Source organism: Physella acuta, unplaced genomic scaffold, assembly GCF_028476545.2.
Source record: "Physella acuta isolate Inbredline_101_S28 unplaced genomic scaffold, ASM2847654v3 ptg000339l, whole genome shotgun sequence".
NCBI lineage: Eukaryota > Metazoa > Mollusca > Gastropoda > Physidae > Physella > Physella acuta.
The window spans coordinates 422,756-440,701 of NW_026731858.1; the positions used below are offsets into that span (position 1 = coordinate 422,756).

At 35.7% G+C, this 17,946-nt stretch overlaps 2 protein-coding genes across 2 annotated transcripts; one reads left to right on the top strand and one right to left on the bottom strand.

Annotated features, from left to right (window-relative positions):
* The first annotated feature begins 292 nt into the window (after positions 1-292).
* Positions 293-7,359, top strand: LOC131940999 (uncharacterized). The gene is made up of 7 exons (XM_059299962.1): positions 293-1,093; positions 2,469-2,558; positions 2,797-2,928; positions 3,791-3,838; positions 4,269-4,333; positions 5,195-5,525; positions 6,760-7,359. The coding sequence occupies exons 1-7, from the start codon at positions 587-589 to the stop codon at positions 6,952-6,954; spliced, it is 1,368 nt and encodes a 455-aa protein (XP_059155945.1). The 5' UTR covers positions 293-586; the 3' UTR covers positions 6,955-7,359.
* Positions 7,360-11,711: 4,352 nt separating this feature from the next.
* LOC131941000 (Bardet-Biedl syndrome 5 protein-like) lies at positions 11,712-17,775 on the bottom strand. Its single transcript, XM_059299963.1, has 12 exons — positions 17,711-17,775; positions 16,653-16,735; positions 16,341-16,406; positions 16,198-16,247; positions 15,765-15,845; positions 15,545-15,591; positions 14,979-15,114; positions 14,445-14,540; positions 13,708-13,770; positions 13,026-13,160; positions 12,185-12,268; positions 11,712-12,016 (listed from the first exon to the last, which is right to left on the bottom strand). Exons 1-12 carry the CDS (start codon positions 17,764-17,766, stop codon positions 11,885-11,887), a joined length of 1,029 nt encoding a protein of 342 aa, XP_059155946.1. The 5' UTR covers positions 17,767-17,775; the 3' UTR covers positions 11,712-11,884.
* Between the last annotated feature and the right edge of the window lie 171 nt (positions 17,776-17,946).

Below are 17,946 nucleotides of genomic sequence, written 5' to 3' on the forward strand. Positions count from 1 at the left end.
GTTGAGTATTGTTTGAGGCTTCGAAATATTTTCTTTTTTACTTTTTACTTGTTTTGAATTTCCTTTTATACAATTATTACATCTTACAGTCAATTAATTATGTGTATATTTTCTATTTCTTTCAGGAAAAAACATGTGTACACGTTTCAGTTTATAATGGCTGTGTACTTCGGTAATTACTGGTGTTAGTAAATACACAATGTGTTGTGGTGGGGGTAAATAGGAGAGGGGGGGGGCATAAGCCAATCACGTATCAAACACGTGAGGTTTATAAAATACGACTAAGAAAAGAAGTTGGTGGTGTGTATTGATACATTCGTCGCAAAGTTGCAGATGGTGTAGGACAGCTTGTTGCATATGGATTGAAAAATCGATTCAAAATATTTTTACCCTCGCCTTATTTTAAGCGTTGGTCTTTTTTAATACTGTGTTGATATACAGTTGGAATACGTTTACCGTTCGTTATTAGACTGGATATTATTAGTTTTAAATTTTTCTTGATTAAATCGTGAAGAAATATTCTTTAAATTATAACATATTGTGAATTGTGAATGGTTTAAGGTGAAAGATTTGGAGAAGTTTAACCATGGCTTACGTTGTGTTCAGAGTGTGTTTGGTGTTGTGTTTGACCATTCTGTTAAACGGCCAAGAAACCGATGTGGTCGGGGGTTCTCAAACAAACACCACCGCCGCACCCTCACTCCCGAACGACACGACCCCGGGGCTTGCCAAATCCGACACGAACACTCCAGACCAGCAGGCGTCTCCCGTCGCAGACAACTCCACCAACATCGACTCCGGTACTGACGGGGAAGCAGACGATCTCGCCTCGTATATTGTAGAAAAAATCGGGCAGCTTTTTAACTCGGACACTGAGGCGGAGAATGTTGTGAGTACAACGCCAGGTCAGCAAATATCGGTGGACTGTCAGCATGTGGCGGACCTACGAGACTACTACCCTGGGGATGTTCCGTTTGAAGGCAACACCACGGTGAGGTATCTGCTGGAGTCGGTCTTCAAGCCGGACGTTGTGAAGCTGCTTCAGACGGACTGTGGACGGGGAAGCTGGTGTCTGTCTAGTGGATACACTCAGGTTGGTGGGTTGTCATGTTCATGGTTGGTGGGATGTCATGTTCATGGTTGGTGGGTTGTCATGTCCATGGTTGGTGGGTTGTCATGTCCATGGTTGGTGGATTGTTATGTCCATGGTTGGTGGGTTGTCATGTCCATGGTTGGTGGGTTGTTATGTTCATGGTTGGTGGGTTGTTATGTTCATGGTTGGTGGGTTGTCATGTCCATGGTTGGTGGGATGTCATGTCGATGGTAGGATGGTTGGTGGGGTTGTCAAGTCCATGGTTGATGAGTTGTCATGGTCATGGTTGGTGGGATGTCATGTTTATGATTGGTGGATTGTCATGTCGATGGTAGGATGGTTGGTGGGGTTGTCAAGTCCATGGTTGGTGGGTTGTCATGGTCATGGTTGGTGGGATGTCATGTTTATGATTGGTGGATTGTCATGTCGATGGTAGGATGGTTGGTGGGTATAACAGTGAAATATTTGGTAGATTGTATCTTGGGAGTGTGGGTGTTGCATCAGGGAGAGAATGACTGTGCGCATGCGCGAGGGGAACAAGTGGAGGAGGCAAGAAGATGGCGTAGTGAACACGCAGCCTGTGTAAAAATAAAATAAATATGAAAAACTGCAAAAGAAGGCTTGCTTTTTTATTTTGTATGTATAATATAAAAGGTAGGAGATAGGCCTGTGACAGTGGGGTTGTCAAGTCCATGGTTGGTGGGTTGTCATGGTCATGGTTGGTGGGATGTCTTGTTCATGATTTATGGGGTGTCATGTCCATGGTTGGTTGGTTGTCATGTCCAAGGTTGGTGGGATGTCTTGTTCATGATTTATGGGGTGTCATGTTTATGATTGGTGGGTTGTCATGTCGATGGTAGGATGGTTGGTGGGGTTGTCAAGTCCATGGTTGGTAGGTTGTGATATGGATGGTTGGATGTTGTTGTTTTTTTTTTTTTTTTGTAGTCAAAGGTTGAATGACTTTGGTTGCTATGCCAAAGATTGAATGATTATTGATTGTACTGCCAATGATTGGATGATTGCTGGTTGTAATATTACTATTGATTGAATTTTCCATCGGTTTGGAGAAGTTGTTTTTCTACTTCTTCAACCCACATGGATCATGTATGTAGCGCAGCTCATTTAGCTTATTTTTAAAAAATCCGGAGTCAAATACAAATTTTAAAAAGATTTCATAAAATCCAAACATTGAGTCACATTAGCCCAGTTTAAAATATGGCCCATTTACCTCACTCTCGTGTGTTGACCAACTAATTTTATTTACTGTGGTAAGAGAAAATAAGGGAAGTAACCCAACCAAGGGTAATAACTCTGTAGTTTTGTTACTTTCATCTGAGAAATGTGTTGTATAGTTTAATGTTATTCTCATCTGAAGAAATTTGATGACCGAGGGCCGTTTTGTTACACTGAAGTGTGGTCTGCATTGAACAGCATGATGAGATTACGGGAAAACTGCGATGAAAAGGTAACACTTATATATAAACACTATATGTTTATATTATATATATATATATATTTATTTATTTATTTATTTTATTTAATTTACTTGCTCATGTTAGTCAACTTTTGTTCATATATAAGCATAAAAAAATATTATTATATTCTAAAAAAAAATTAATTAATTAATTTTTTTTTAAATTTAAAAAAAAAATTATATTCTTAAACATACATACAATGAGCCCTCAGCCGTTTCCCTTATGCAGGAACTGACGTTGTTGACCAATGTCATCAACTTGCTGTGTGGACTGTGTAGTGAAGGAACTCAGGACTGCTGTGCCAGAACACTTGAAGCACTTTACGTTACATATGCCGACTTGACCCACCCTAACGGAACGGTAAAGATTTATTCTGTTTCTACTCTTTGTTTGGATTTTAATTACATTTTTCATTCATTTCTTTTTCATATTAACATATATATATATATATATATATATATATATATATATATATATATATATATATATATATATATATATATATATATATATATATATATATATATATATATCAATGCAGTTATCAGCTTGTCTCTAGGAAAAGATGAAGACGTAACTTAATTAAAATCTCCTAAACTAAGCCAATGATATGTATCAACTCGTCACTAGGATAAGATATTTAACTTTTTAAAATCTCCTAAACTAAGACAATGCTATGTATCAGCTCACCATGTGATTGTGGTTCACGCTTGTGATGCCTTGTATCTCTGGTGGAGGTCTGGATAGAAAGAAAGCTACACAACAGCATTGGTGTACCTGGTACCCGTTAGAGCTAGGTGGACTCAAGGACTGTCTACTGACTTGAACCCGGTTTCGAACTCGAGAATTTCGGGTTAGCGGTCTTGCTATGTACCGCTAGGCTTATCCGTCCCATAATACCCGATAATGTGGTCTGATTCTGTAATGTCATCATATCCCATAATGTGGCCTCATTCTGTAATGTCATCATATCCCATAATGTGGCCTCATTCTGTAATGTCATCATATCCCATAATGTGGCCTCATTCTGTAATGTCATTATATCCCATAATGTGGCCTCATTCTTTAATGACATCATATTATGGGATATGTTGACATTACAGAATCAGGCCACATCATGTGAAAATGTCATCATATCCCATAATGTGGCCTCATTCTGTAATGTCAACACATCCCATAATGTGGCCTTATCCTAAATCATCTTATCCTACCACACCACCAGCAAAAAGAAGCTTTGGCCCACGATGACTGCAATGAATACAAAGTTCAGGTAGGTTGTGACTATATCATGATTTGTTACTTTAAAACAATTGTTTTATTTATTTCATCAACTGTGTGTACCGTTGTCGTTCTATAAACATTGGGGGGGGGGTTGAAATATGAAGAGAAATAATTTAAAGTATGTGAAAAGTTTATTTATATAATTTAAAAGCATTTCTATGAAATTTTTATATTACATTACATTATATTTTTATATTATTTATCGTGATTATGATAAGTGGCTCTAATAATTAAATATGTCTAAGTCATTAAAAATGTAATACAAAAAAAGATGTTTTTTTTCATGTAGATATTGTCTCCGACTAGATTGTTACAGTAAACATTAGTTGTCTTTTTGGTTAATTAATTTAAAGATGATAATTATCTTCCTACCCCCTGATAACAAAATTGTAATTTGTGTGTGTCCATCATATTTCAAGATGACCAAAACTTACCTTTGTGCGGACGATGTGTGCTACTTTGACCAAAGGGTTCTACTGGAAAGGTAAGTCGACACTTGGCAGTAAAGTAATGTAACATAGAACATTCATAACTTCAAAGTTGAGCACTGAAAATCTAACAGTTGCTGGGTGTAGCCGACTGGTCAGCTAAATCCTATCAAAATTGTATTCAATACATTCCCAAAAAGGGATTATTAGAAATCAGCTGCATTACCCCACTACTTCCTTATTTATCACACAATGAATTTGAACGACTGTATTCGTATATTATTACACAAGGGCTCATCCATACATGACGTCATGCTTTTTTGACGATTTTTACCTCCCCCTCCCCTCCGTCACACATCGTCACAAAAAGCCAACCCCCCCCCCTCTAAAATGACGTCACATCTCAGCCTACAACCCCCCAAAAAATTGCAGTTGAATTTTTTTTTAAACATCGATATTTTTCTCAAATCTTGTCTGAACTCTGTCAAAATAGAGTATTTTAATCAATTCCTATTACAATTTATTAAAACAGTTTTATAAAACGCGAAATAATGGCTAAAATTCGTTTTCTAACATTGCTTTTTTATAATGCAAAAGTGTGACGTCGCACCATCTGGACCCCCACTCCCCCTCATCACACACCGGCACAAAATTACGGACCCCCCTCCTCCCTACGAGTGTGACGTCATTTATGGACGCCCCCAATTACAAAACGCCTAACCTGGTATAGCCTGTTAGCGCCTCTACTCGTATATTTATTACTCAATTATAAACGACTCTACTCTTATATTTATCAAACAGTTACAAATGCCTCAACTTATATATTTATCATACAATTATAAAAAAAAAATCTCGTATACTCTTTAATTCATTACACAACTGTAAACGCCTCTACCCCCAACTTTCTGTACCCAAAGTTACGATGCTTGGAGAGTGATCTCCACCAACGCCAGCTCTATGGTACTGAAGTGCAACATCACCTACCAGTGTCAGACCCTCATGCCCACCACGCCCTCCTACTACGGCGACTACTCCGACGACCTGAGCAAGGACTACGAGCAAGAGCTGGAAGAGCTGGTTGAAGAGCTGGAGAAGCTGGACAAAGACCTCTCCACCCAACAGCCAACCCCAGCTTTCGGAGATGCCGAGATCTCAACCCCAGCCTTCATAAATAACGAGGAGGTCAACCCTAAAGTTTTCAACCAAGACGAATACGCTGGGGATAACTCGGAAATCAATAACGAAAATGTGAGTTATTTCCTGCAATTGTTTTTTAATAACTAACTTGAGTCGACTTAACACTGTATATGTCTAATGACATAATAAATCTAGACAGCCATTGAAATATGGGCGGCGTCCAGCATCCGGTTTGAGGGATGGAAACGGTTTATGAACTGTAACGTGAGAGTTGTTTTATTACGCGAGTTCTTTTTTTTCAGGATTTTTTTAACGCGCTACAAAAAATCTCATCAGTGTTACATGCTTTAGATGCGAACAAATAAAAAAAAAATTAATTTGCACCATGCCTCATTTTGTAGAGGGTTCATGTACATGTGGGGATATATTGGTGCTTATTGATTGTTCTAGTAGGCCTATAACAGCCCTGGGTTAGTTGGGATAGATTAGTGTTCCCTTGTTTGTCTTATTACAACCAGTGTTTCTTCCAGACTTTTTTCTCCGGGGAGGAAGGGGGGCACTTGACATTTTCGGGGGGGGGGGGGGAGGGGGCGGACAAAATTTCGGGGAGGGGGCGGACACTAAAAAATATACATTTTCTATATAAATTCCATTTCGTTAGGGGAGGGGGGGGGGGCTGTAGACTATCTGTTTACAACAGCTTTGGGTTGGATGGAGTAAAAACGTTATTAAAATTTAATCCCACCAATTTACCAGCACTGAACTTTAAGCTAGTCATTGTTTATCATTGTTTGTAATTATCTGTTATTGTCTGACATTGTCTGTCATTGTCTGACATTGTCATTGTCTGTTATTGTCTGTCATTGTCTGGCATTGCCTGTCATTGTCTGTCATTGTCTGTCATTGTCTGTCATTGTCTGTCATTGTCTGTCATTGTTTTTCATTGTCTGTCGTTGTCTTTTATTGTCTGTCATTGTCTGTAATTGTCATTGTCTGCAATTGTCCGTCATTGTCTGTCATTAAGTGTCAATGTCTATCATTGTCTGTCATTGTCACTGTCTGTTATGGTCTGTTATTGTCTGTCATTGTCTGTCATTGTCTGTCATTGCCTGTCATTGTCTGTCATTGTCTGTCATTGTCTGTCCTATCGCATGAGCAGTATATGCTTCATGTATAGGTACACCAACAATAAATTATCCGACACTTTTAAGTTATACTTGATTTTAACCTATTATAATTAGATATCTATTATCATAGGCATGTGGGTTGTGTAGATGTTTTTTATCTCTCTATCTACTGTTCTTTCTTCCCCCCTCCCCACCCTCCAATGACTTGCTGTAACCAGACGTACGGAGTGGACACAGACCGGACCATGCTGCTGGGTCTCATCTCCATGACGATAGTGCTGGTGTTGGGGCTGGTGGCGGTGGCCTACGTGGGCCTGAAGAAGTACCGACGCCATCTGTACGCCAACTACAGGCGTGGCTACTCCCAGCTCAGGGAGGAAGAGTCAAAGATGCTACGTCAGGAGTACAACTGATCTAATTCGCATGCAGTACTCTGTGAATTTGGACATTTTGACACAGATGTTGGGGAACTGAGATATTGAATAACCATGTCTTCCTGTAATTTTTTAAGGCGTCCAAACAAACAAAAAATTTAAGAGTGGTTTAACAATTTGTGGTTTTTTTAACACCGAAAGATACTGTAAAGTTTGTTGTTTTTTTTTTATTTCTTCAAAAAACCAATTGCAAACACAATTTTTTTATTTATTTATATTGAACATATTTTAATGAAAAATATTCATATTATTCATATGTACATTTTTTCTTATTTGATTTTTAAAATAGCTTCATTTTCGTGCTTAATGTATTGTCACAAGAATCTATTCCATTTGTACCATTTTCCTTTGTACCGTTACCGGTTGTACCATTTTTCTTTGTACCGTTTTGTACCTTATTTGATTTTTAAAATAGCTTCATTTTCGTGCATAATGTATTGTCACAAGAATCTATTTCATTTGTACCATTTTCCTTTGTACCGTTACCGGTTGTACCATTTTTCTTTGTACCGTTTTAATTAGTGACATTTTATAAAAATATATTCTGTGTCGGCTCCTCAATGGACCTATTCGTTAACGTTTAAAAATTAAACTAAAAAGTTAACTTTAATCGAAAGACAATAACAAAGTACCCAAAAGTCGAGCGTGTGATGTTACTTCAAAACAACCACACCACAACAAAACTAATTTCAGACCTAAACACTAAAACAGTTTTTTTTTAAAAACACACTACAGCAAAATAAATATTCAGCTGCTGTGCCCTTAAATATTTTTTCAATTTTTTTAAACTGTAAAATCTGTTAATATCTGAGCTGTTGCCGACAATCTCCAAAACATCTGTCGCCAGCTGTCAATATTGAATAGTTTAAAGCTAGAGTTAAATCACAGGCAAAGTAGGGGAAATCGAAAGTAGAGCTGGTATGGCGTGTGGCTCGCAATTTTCAAGTTCTTTTTTTCATCGATCTTCAGTGTGTGTTGAAAGCTGTTGTTGAAATGAGTCAGTTTAGAAAATAACAGCGTGAATTGCAAAAGTTTAGGTACACGCCTAGCGCCCTAGATAGATCTGAAACATCAGGTGTGGGTCTCTCAAGTCCCAGGCTGAGTAGGATTTTTTAAAGCATTACTCCCCCCCCCCCCCACCCACACACACACACACATCACCCACACCCCGCAGCAAGTTGATTTCCCCCCCCCCCCCTCTCTCCCCAATTGGACGAAACAAATATATAGTTTGTATAGAATCCCTTTCTGTGCTTTTAGTTTTCAAATAGTATATATATATATATATATATATATATATATATATATATATATATATATATATATATATATATATATATATATATATATATATATATATATATATATATATATATATATATATATATATATATAGACATTTTTTTAAGCCCAACATGTAGCCATACCCTGACTACACCTCTGTGAAAGAAATTTTGAGTGCCTTATTTTACTGTGAGATACGAGTTGCCATTTTAAGAAGCACACGTAATATCTGAATCAACATGTTCCTTGTACCTTTCAGAAAAACTTCTTCCTATAGGGGAAATCTGTGATCTGTATTATAATTTATAATGCTACAAGAGTAGAGTTGCTGTCGTTTGGGTACATTTCAGTAAATAAATTTCAAATCTATTTCGAGTTGCTTATTTATTTACTATTTAATTATTATTTAAAAATTATAATTTCCTAAGTGCTTTAGGTATGTTACATGGTATTTTCTTATACCTGTAACACCATTACAACTCTTCTACTTTAGAGAACCCCAGATTTGTTTGTTTCCACCCACGTTGACAAAACAATAATACATTTAGAATATACAGTAAACAGAAAGCTTCATACATGCTATGATGATAACACATGCATAGGTGACACATCCGTGGCGACACAACCACACAGTAAAGGAACCACACATAGAATTCTAGGCCCACACAATGGGCGTCGTGAATACAAGGAGATGATCCCGAAAATAGCTACACTCAACTGTTTTAATAACCGACTATAGATCTATAGATAACATTGTTACAATGTTATTAAAGTGTGCACAGATTAAAGCTATCACCCGGGGGGGGGGGGACACACCGACTGCAAAAAGGGAAAAATGTATCATCTTGAACACACTAAAGACTAAAGGTAAAGTTATCACACCATAATTGTAGCGCATTCACATATTAAATGTAAAAACATCCACACAATCAAAGGTAAAGCATCTACACCCCTTAAATGTAAAGCCAATCTTTGAACTACTGAAACAAGGTAGAACGCATTTTTTTCCTCACACCTCAATCTGTAGATAAATCAGTTTTAAAATGTTTACATAAGTCGAACCCTTATCCATATAAAATACGTAATTAGTAAACTCGTGATAATGACCTCATACGGCTCTATACTAAAAATAACACTGCCATGAATCGTTGTTTTCATCCTTCTGCTATCAGCTTTAGACAATCTGCCAATGAAAGTCATGGATAAATTTACTAAATGAAGTACATGCATCCTCTTTAGACATTTATTTGCTTACTCAATTTTTGATGGCCGTCATATAATCAATAACAGCAACTTTGTATCGATAGATTGGTTGTATAGCTTTAAGCAGGCTAGTGTAAATCGAAGTAACATACTTTTAATTATGAAGGGTTTGTATTTCAGATAAGACTTTAGGCTAAGATGATGAGTGATGTCTAGCTTACAGTAAATACCAGTTTAAAAAATGCATGTCTTCCTTTAATTTTTTTGGGAGTTTTTTTTTTTTAAATGTCAGTTTAAAAACTCTTGAGGCTCTCACTTAAAATTAAAAGCTTATTAAACATTGTTTCATTTAAAAACTGATCTTTTTCAATTGATCTTAGTTTTTTATTTTGTTTCTTCCTCGTTCACGCTTGAGTTTATCTGATCAGATATATTTTTACAACTAAGTCTGTAGACATCTTCCAACAGAGGGTCAAGTTTTATGGACATCCACTCGCACATAAATCTGGCACCTGCTACTGACACACAAAAATCTGACACACATAAATCTGGCACCAGCTGACACACATAAATCTGGCACCAGCTACTGACACACATAAATCTGGCACCAGCTACTGACACACATAAATCTGGCACCAGCTACTGACACACATAAATCTGGCACACATAAATCTGGCACCAGCTACTGAAACGTACATCAATACAAGATGCCACCCCAAGTCATCAAGTGTTAAGCTAAAACGTGTTCAAGGGTCCTCAAAAATGATTATTGCTGAGCTCAAATGATACATGTATTTATACACCCTCATCATTTAATCTATTTTTGTAATGATTTTGAAAATTAACGACTGATAAATTAATTAGAGTACTTGTTATGATCTATAGAGGGATGTATACCTAACATGAATTTGTGTTTTAAAACAGATCAATTAAGTGTCTTTAATTTCTCCGAAATCTTAAAGCTAGTTCACAAATGACACTAAAATTAATATCAACAAATTAGGTTTTTATTCATTAAGTAGAAATAAGTTAAGTTCCCTTTTCAAACCTGACAGTCCATTGGGCAAGTGAAGTAGACCCTGTTTCTGTGACTTCAGCATATGAAGTAATAATGTGGTCACTATGCCCAGCTGCCGTTACTTTTGCTAACATGAGTTAGGTACCCATCAGAGCTGGGTGCACTCAGGAACATTCTACTGACTTAAACCTGGATTCAAACTCCAGACGTTCATGCCTAGCGCTCTAAATCTAAAGCTGGGCCACACCGTCCCATTTATTGGGTTAATTTTAAAATGCTTTAATCTCTAAACTAAAAATATAAGTGTTAATTTAAATTCAACGCACAGTGGACTGAGTCAAGCAAATCTGTTTCAAGAACAAATATTGTCTTGATGTTCTTTCTTCATACAAATTAATACATGCTCTCTAGAGCAACAAATTAGAACAAAATACAAAAACAATAATTGTCATGATAGTAGCATTATTAATTACAAAATATTACAATGAGATATAATATGATTACAACAAATATGGGATGACTTAGCTGTGCCTCGTAAAATTTATAATTAATTGTTTTTCCGGTGAATATTTTTTAAGATAATTTTAGTCTTGTAAGTTTGTCCTATTTAAAATTCTGCACTTACTTATATTTATCAAAATGTTTTTTTTTTAAAAACTGTAAAAAAACATTAATTATTAATACAATTGTTTTAATAATAGCCTGATGATATTAAACAACGAGTTTAATCAAATTTTTACTTAGACAGAGCTATTTGTTAATTAGTTCTATGGCTCATTATTTTCTCCGCCTATCAGGAACAACCCACAAGAGACTAGAAAGGTCTTTGTACAACTTCACAGAAACACAACAACAATCTATTGTTTCAGATAAAAGATGGTAAATGTTGTATCTGTTGTAACAGATGTTGCTTTTGGGTTTAGAAATTATACATTGCAGGAATATAAAAATATTTATCACATATGAAACAAATTAGTCAGCCACAGTTTTTCTTTCTCTTTAAGATTGAAAAACTGTAACAAACATATCACAGTTGTTGACTTAAATTACTGAGATGGGGCACCTCCAATAGTTGACTTATAAATTACTGAGATGGAGGGACCTCCAATAGTTAACTTATAAATTACTGAGAAGGGGGGGACCTCCAATAGTTGACATATAAATGAGATGGGGGCACCTCCAATAGTTGACTTATAAATTACTGAGATGGGGGGGGGGGACCTCCAATAGTTGAGTTATAAATTACTGAGATGGTATGACCTCCCACAAACCAGCTATTGTAAACCCATCCTTCAACTACTGAGATGGTATGACCTCCCACAAACCAGCTATTGTAAACCCATCCTTCAACTACTGAGATGGAATGACCTCCCACAAACCAGCTATTGTAAACCCATCCTTCAACTACTGAGATGGGATGACCTCCCACAAACCAGCTATTGTAAACCCATCCTTCAACTTCTCTATGGCCAGCCCAAGCTCCTCTGAGTAGACTGGCTCTCTATCCTGGTCCTTATTGCCATCAGCAAAGTAAGCCTGAAACATGGACAATTGTGTTTTCTTTACATCAAGGTTGTAAAATAAATGGATGGATTCACTCCCTTGCCTAGAATGGACACTATTTAGTTTAGTTTGGGCTAGTAGCAAAACTAAACTATAACACACAAAAAGTTCAAAAGTTGGAGTTCTTGTAGAAGTACTTACAGCAAAGGCATCAGTTTGTCCATCATTCTCCACCTCTATATCATCCTGGACAACTTCCCTGGTCACCAGATCTGTAGTCTGAGGCTGAAATAATATATACACTCTCACTAACATGTTAGTTACACATAATTTAGGAAACTTTTCTGTTCGTGTTTATTGGTCTCTACCCACTTTAATGAAAAATCTGGCCACTTCTCAAACAATGACTTCAAGCATCAACTACAACAACATTTACAGACTACAAACTATCTACAAGCTACAGTAAAAAAGTAACTAACTTATAAGCACAGCTATTAACAAAGACATATAGTTGGTGGAGAAGCTTGCTGTTTTCTAACCAAAATAATAAATTGAATGTTTTTTCTTACTTAGATACTACACATCAAAATAAAATCTAGACTTGTCATTAGGATTTAAAGGGAACCTTCTAGAAAAGCAACCCTGTCCTTTAATTTCATCAACAGATCCTTAAAACATCTCTGACAGTCAATGAATGTAACCAATTATCCACTCCATATAAAACCAACACTTGTTACTGATGTAAATGTTACCAATCATCCACTCCATATAAAACCAACACTTGTTACTGATGTAAATGTTACCAATATATAAAACCAACACTTGTTACTGATGTAAATGTAACCAGTTATCTACTCTATATAAAACCAACACTTGTTACTGATGTAAATGTTACCAATATATAAAACCAACACTTGTTACTGATGTAAATGTTACCAAATCATCCACTCTATAAAAAAAACCAACACTTGGTACTGATGTAAATGTTACCTTATCATCCACTCCATATAAAACCAGCACTTGTTACTGTTGCAAATGTTACCTTATCATCCACTTCAAACTCCACCCCAAAGATAGGACAAGCACTGTAGACTCTGTGTAGGTTTTGTATCATCTTGGCTGTAGTTTGTAGTTTCTCAACAGGATCTATACGAAACCCCAGCACATAACCTCCACTCTACAATACAAGGTGTTCATTGAGCTTTCACTTTAGAATAACAATATTAACAATATACGGAGCAGGACATTATACCCCCACTCCCTGTCAATTACCTCCCGCCCACTTAGGGTTAGGGTTGGCCAAAGGTTTGTGGCTGGGGGTTGGGGTTACAGTTCCTCAGGATGGGGGGCAGGGTAATTAACTTGATGGGGGGGGGGGATATCCTAGACCCACAATAAACATGAAGATTTTTTTTCTTCCATTCAGAGGGAACCAAATTTGAGACTTTAAGATTAATACTTGCGTGCTCTATGACAATGTTCATAACATTCAAAGCAAGTAGTTTAGCGGCACAGGGTCAACCAGTCTCAAACATGCTTATCAACAATCTGCTTACACTGAATCTCCCTCTTAAATCGGGTTAGTAAAGACCAATAACAGAAAAATTCTCTCACAAAACGCCAGAGCTTCAGTAAATTATATTTAGATACTAGTTTGATAACATTAATCACTTATTTTCTGTACTCTCATAAAATGTACAATTATGTATTCCCAGACAACTCACCATTTGTGTGGTCTCCACAACAAGAGCAATGCCAAACTTGGAGTCTCGCACCTTGACTGTTTTCTGAAAATATTTGTACGATTGACAAACAACTAAACATTTTTCTATTTTTTTTAAGAGGCTTAACAAAGATGAACTAGATAGCCTAACCAAATCTAAATATTAAGCATATATTTTATCTTAAAAAAAAAAAAAAAAAGTAAAGTTTCCCTTTCAAACCTGACGGTCTATGGGGCAAGTGAAGTAGAGTTCACTTGTTTCTGTGACCTCGGCATATGAAGAGATAGTGTGGTCAGCACTATGCCCAGCCGCCTTTACTTTCCCTAACACAAGTTAGGTACCCATCAGAGTTGGGTGGACTCAGGGACGGTCTACTGACTTGAACCCGGAATCGAACTCGAGACTTACGGGTTAGCAGTCCAGCTCTCTACCGCTAGACCACTCCATCCCATATATTTTATCTTAAAGGATTATAAAAAGTGATGAGATTGCTATCTATACTCTGAAACTATTCACTACCAAAGCTGCTCTTTATATCTATCATCTTTTTACAACTTTCAAGGTGTTAATATTTTTATTTTCTTAAACGAAATTAAAAATTACATTATAATATTCTATTTACTAACATTACAAATATAATTTTACAGATTAGAATTCCTAAACAGTGATTAACATATTTAAAAAATCATCTGGTTGTGCAAGTCTATTTTAAAATTGTAGACAAACAGCCTATTTACCATCTGAAGATATGGAATGCTGACATTAAATGCCTCATTGATATTTGCATGCCACATGAGCCTCACGTTGGTTATATAAAATGTGCCGAGGTTTCCCTGAGAAGAAAAAAATTTATTCTAATTTGCCGTATTCAAAAAACTGAAAGATAATTTTTTTTACGAAGTGTCTACTCGGAATAAGATTTTTCGGCAAAAGATAGTCCTGCGCATGCGCAGTGACCTATGGCTAGGGTTAGGGCTAGAATGAGGGTTAGGGGTAGGATTAGGGATAGGGTTAGGGATAGGATTAGGGCTAGGGTTAGGGATAGGATTAGGGCTAGGGTTAGGGATAGGATTAGGGATAGGGTTAAGGATAGGATTAGGGTTGGTATTAGCCTATTAGGGTTCTGCTGTTGTAAACACACGCTTGCGCAGTACCATCGAAAACATCGCCGCTAAGTCGTAGTTTCTCTCCATTGCACATGCGTATCGCATGCGTATCTTATTCCGACTAGAATCGGCCTTTTTTTATTGTTGGTACAAATCAAACTGTACCTGATCACTGGACAAGTTCCAGACACCATTGACTTTATCATAGACCTGCTCTTGTGGCAGCAGACGGATCTGTTTGTCTTTGATTAGAGCACCTCGCAATTTTAAATCTCTGTACATTTTGGACGTGTCATAAGCTCTAGTAGTAAAACAAAAACTTTAATGAATTAAAACCTTTCATATCTAACCTAAGCCAGTTACATAACTAAGGAGTGCTTCTTTCAAACCACTGGCTTGAGGTAGTGACTTTTTTTACAAAGAGCTAACAGAAAGATTAACATAATCGAGAAAAATATGTGGCTATATTGTACCTGAGAAATATGTGAATGAACATAACCCAGACAGTAGTAAATTTTATGCAAGGAGTCAAATTTTATTGAAATCTACAGCGGATAAAAAATAATCTTTAGACTAATACTAAAGTACAAGTGACTATAAACTTTAGTTTATAGCATGTAGGGTAGATCTTTAACAACAGAACTTATACAATGAGTGGCTGTTATGCTTTAAAGTGGGCATATATATATATATGTGTTATATAAGATAATAGAAGTAAAAAAATGTCATACCTATGTACAGACATTATTGAAGTGAAAAGCCTGGGTGAGCCAGGAACCTTTAAAAAAAGCATGTAGCAAAACTGTTAATATTTACAAACTTAACTTAACATTAAATTGATTAAGTAATCTTGTTATTCCTTTAAACAGAATAAATCAAAATTACCTTTTATTATTTTTGAAAATTCAACTTTTTTTTAACAAGCTTACGAATACAAACATGAAGATTTACCAGATTTGTGAAAATAAACTCGAAACGAGTTGAGCCACATTTGCAGAGTATGTACAAAGCTTCAACTGTACCTCGAAGTTTCTGCCAGGGTATATAAAATCAATTTGTCAGATTTGTACATCCTCCAAGTAAAAATAATCTCAGTGGTAAAGATTTTTAATAAAATTTTCATCATAAGAAATTGATCCAATGCTAAGTAAAATTCATTATAGTATTTATCTAAAATGGAAATGTAATTGTACAATGAGTAATATGTTACAACGTCATTAGGACTGGTTTACAGAAAACAGAAGATGCAAGGAAAAATATTTTTAGAGGAGCTGTATAACTAAATAACAGATAACATAATAATCTTCTAACTCTATGCATAAAGTCTCTATTTTAGAGATGATGATCAAAATCTCAAATAAATGACAATATAATAACAACTTACAGACTGGGCTGTTCTGGTTGATATTGAAATAACACAGTTAAATCCTATAGCTGAAAAAATAATTGGAAAAAAAAGTTTTTTTTTATGTTAAACATTATTTTCATCAAATGATTGCTACACTCAAAATTATTTTTTTTACTTACTTAGATTTGCTCTTGGCATCTCTATGGAATGCCAGATTATTCTCAGGTTTGTTACCATCAGTCGTCCTGTAAAACATTGAGAAATTTTTAAGTAATTTAAAGTTTCAGTAAATTTATAACATTTTGTTATCAATCAATCATCCGTACCTGATAAAAATATTGGGATAGGATTATATTGGGATTTGTGTTATTAAATACTGAATGTGTTTGGCATTATGTTGGGAGTCAGTAGGCATTTTGCTAAGTTTTTTTTTATTACTGAGATTTAACTAGGTCCATAAGCATTCAAAAATGTTCATACTATTAAAATACCTCTGTCCCCATTGTTTCCTTTTGTATCTTCTACCGCATCCAGTCTGTCAATGAGTTTTTCACCAGCTCTTAGTTTCATTTGACTATTGAAAAGAGTAATAAAAAAGAATCAGCAAATGCATACAATTTTTACAAACTTAACAAAGAAGCCAGGATAATAATTAATAATTATTTTTATGTAGTGGGTAATAGTTCCTTGTCATCAAGCAGTAGCATAATTACGACAGGCAGACAGCTGAAGGGTTTAAATGCATTTTCTTAAGTATTTTTTGTTAAGTAGCAGTGGCAGTAATCACTAGTAGTAGTAGAAGTGCTAAATCTAGTAGCAGTCAACTTGTACTTGATCTACTAGTAAATTCAAGTAGTGGTACTAGAATCTAGATTTTGTGGTAGTAGTAGTTAATGTTGTATTTAATTAATATTTGTTTTCTACTACTTGCAGGAGATAAAGAAGAGTATAGTATTAATAGTTATATTTTAATTAATAAAGATAGGCCTATAGAATATAGATCTAGTAGTAGTTTTTTAGAAGATCGAGTGATTTTTTAAATGTTTTTTTAAGTGTTTGAGAGCTAGGTAGATATTCTAGTAAACTAAGATATAGGACTACTATATATAACTATAGAATGTAACTCTAGTCCATAGGATAGGCCTTGTTAATTAATAATTATTAGGCCTATGGCCTATATATATTTTTTATAGGCTATAGTTTATTATTTATACCAACGTCTCTAGGGCCTACGCTTTTTTTTATTATTAAGTTCTAGATCTAGCTGTTTTAAGACGAAGTACATGCCATTAAGTAAGTCCAAGGGAGCCACTAGTGCTAGCTAGATTAGTAGATCTAGAATCTAGACTAGTAGCTACAGTTTGGACTAGACACTAGTCACTAGACAGCCTGTGTCTGAGATAGTTTTTTTATTTTGTTTTTTGTTTTTGGATTGTTTGTTATTTTAATGTTTAGGCCTAATTAAATAAATATTAATCAAATAATATATTATATAGATCTAAATAAAGATTACTAAAAGGATAGATAGCTAGCTGAAAGACATTTCTACCTAGCGCTAACATCGAAGCGAACATCTCGATCTTCCCAAAGTGGTTCGAACGCCATTGTGACGCCGGAATCTAGCAACAGAAGAATGTGTAGCTCTTTTGCGTAATAGGAATATAAATATTTCGTCTATCAAACATAGGCCTACGCCTAAACTGGCAAAGGGGTATTCGACAGTACTTTGGGCTAAATATTATTAGAGGTCTAATCTATGCATTTTTTTAACATATTAGATCTAGC

Excerpts from the sequence above, each read along its gene's own strand:
- LOC131941000 (XM_059299963.1), bottom strand. The coding sequence starts at position 17,766 with ATGGCGTTCGAACCACTTTGGGAAGATCGAGATGTTCGCTTCGATGTT. Across the intron at positions 15,592-15,764 it reads AGTTTATTTTCACAAATCTG|GTTCCTGGCTCACCCAGGCT; the intron begins GTAAATCTTCAT and ends CTTTTTTTAAAG. Across the intron at positions 13,161-13,707 it reads TTGTGGAGACCACACAAATG|AGTGGAGGTTATGTGCTGGG; the intron begins GTGAGTTGTCTG and ends CTTGTATTGTAG.
- LOC131940999 (XM_059299962.1), top strand. The coding sequence starts at position 587 with ATGGCTTACGTTGTGTTCAGAGTGTGTTTGGTGTTGTGTTTGACCATT. Across the intron at positions 2,929-3,790 it reads TGACCCACCCTAACGGAACG|CAAAAAGAAGCTTTGGCCCA; the intron begins GTAAAGATTTAT and ends CCACACCACCAG. Across the intron at positions 5,526-6,759 it reads CGGAAATCAATAACGAAAAT|ACGTACGGAGTGGACACAGA; the intron begins GTGAGTTATTTC and ends TGCTGTAACCAG.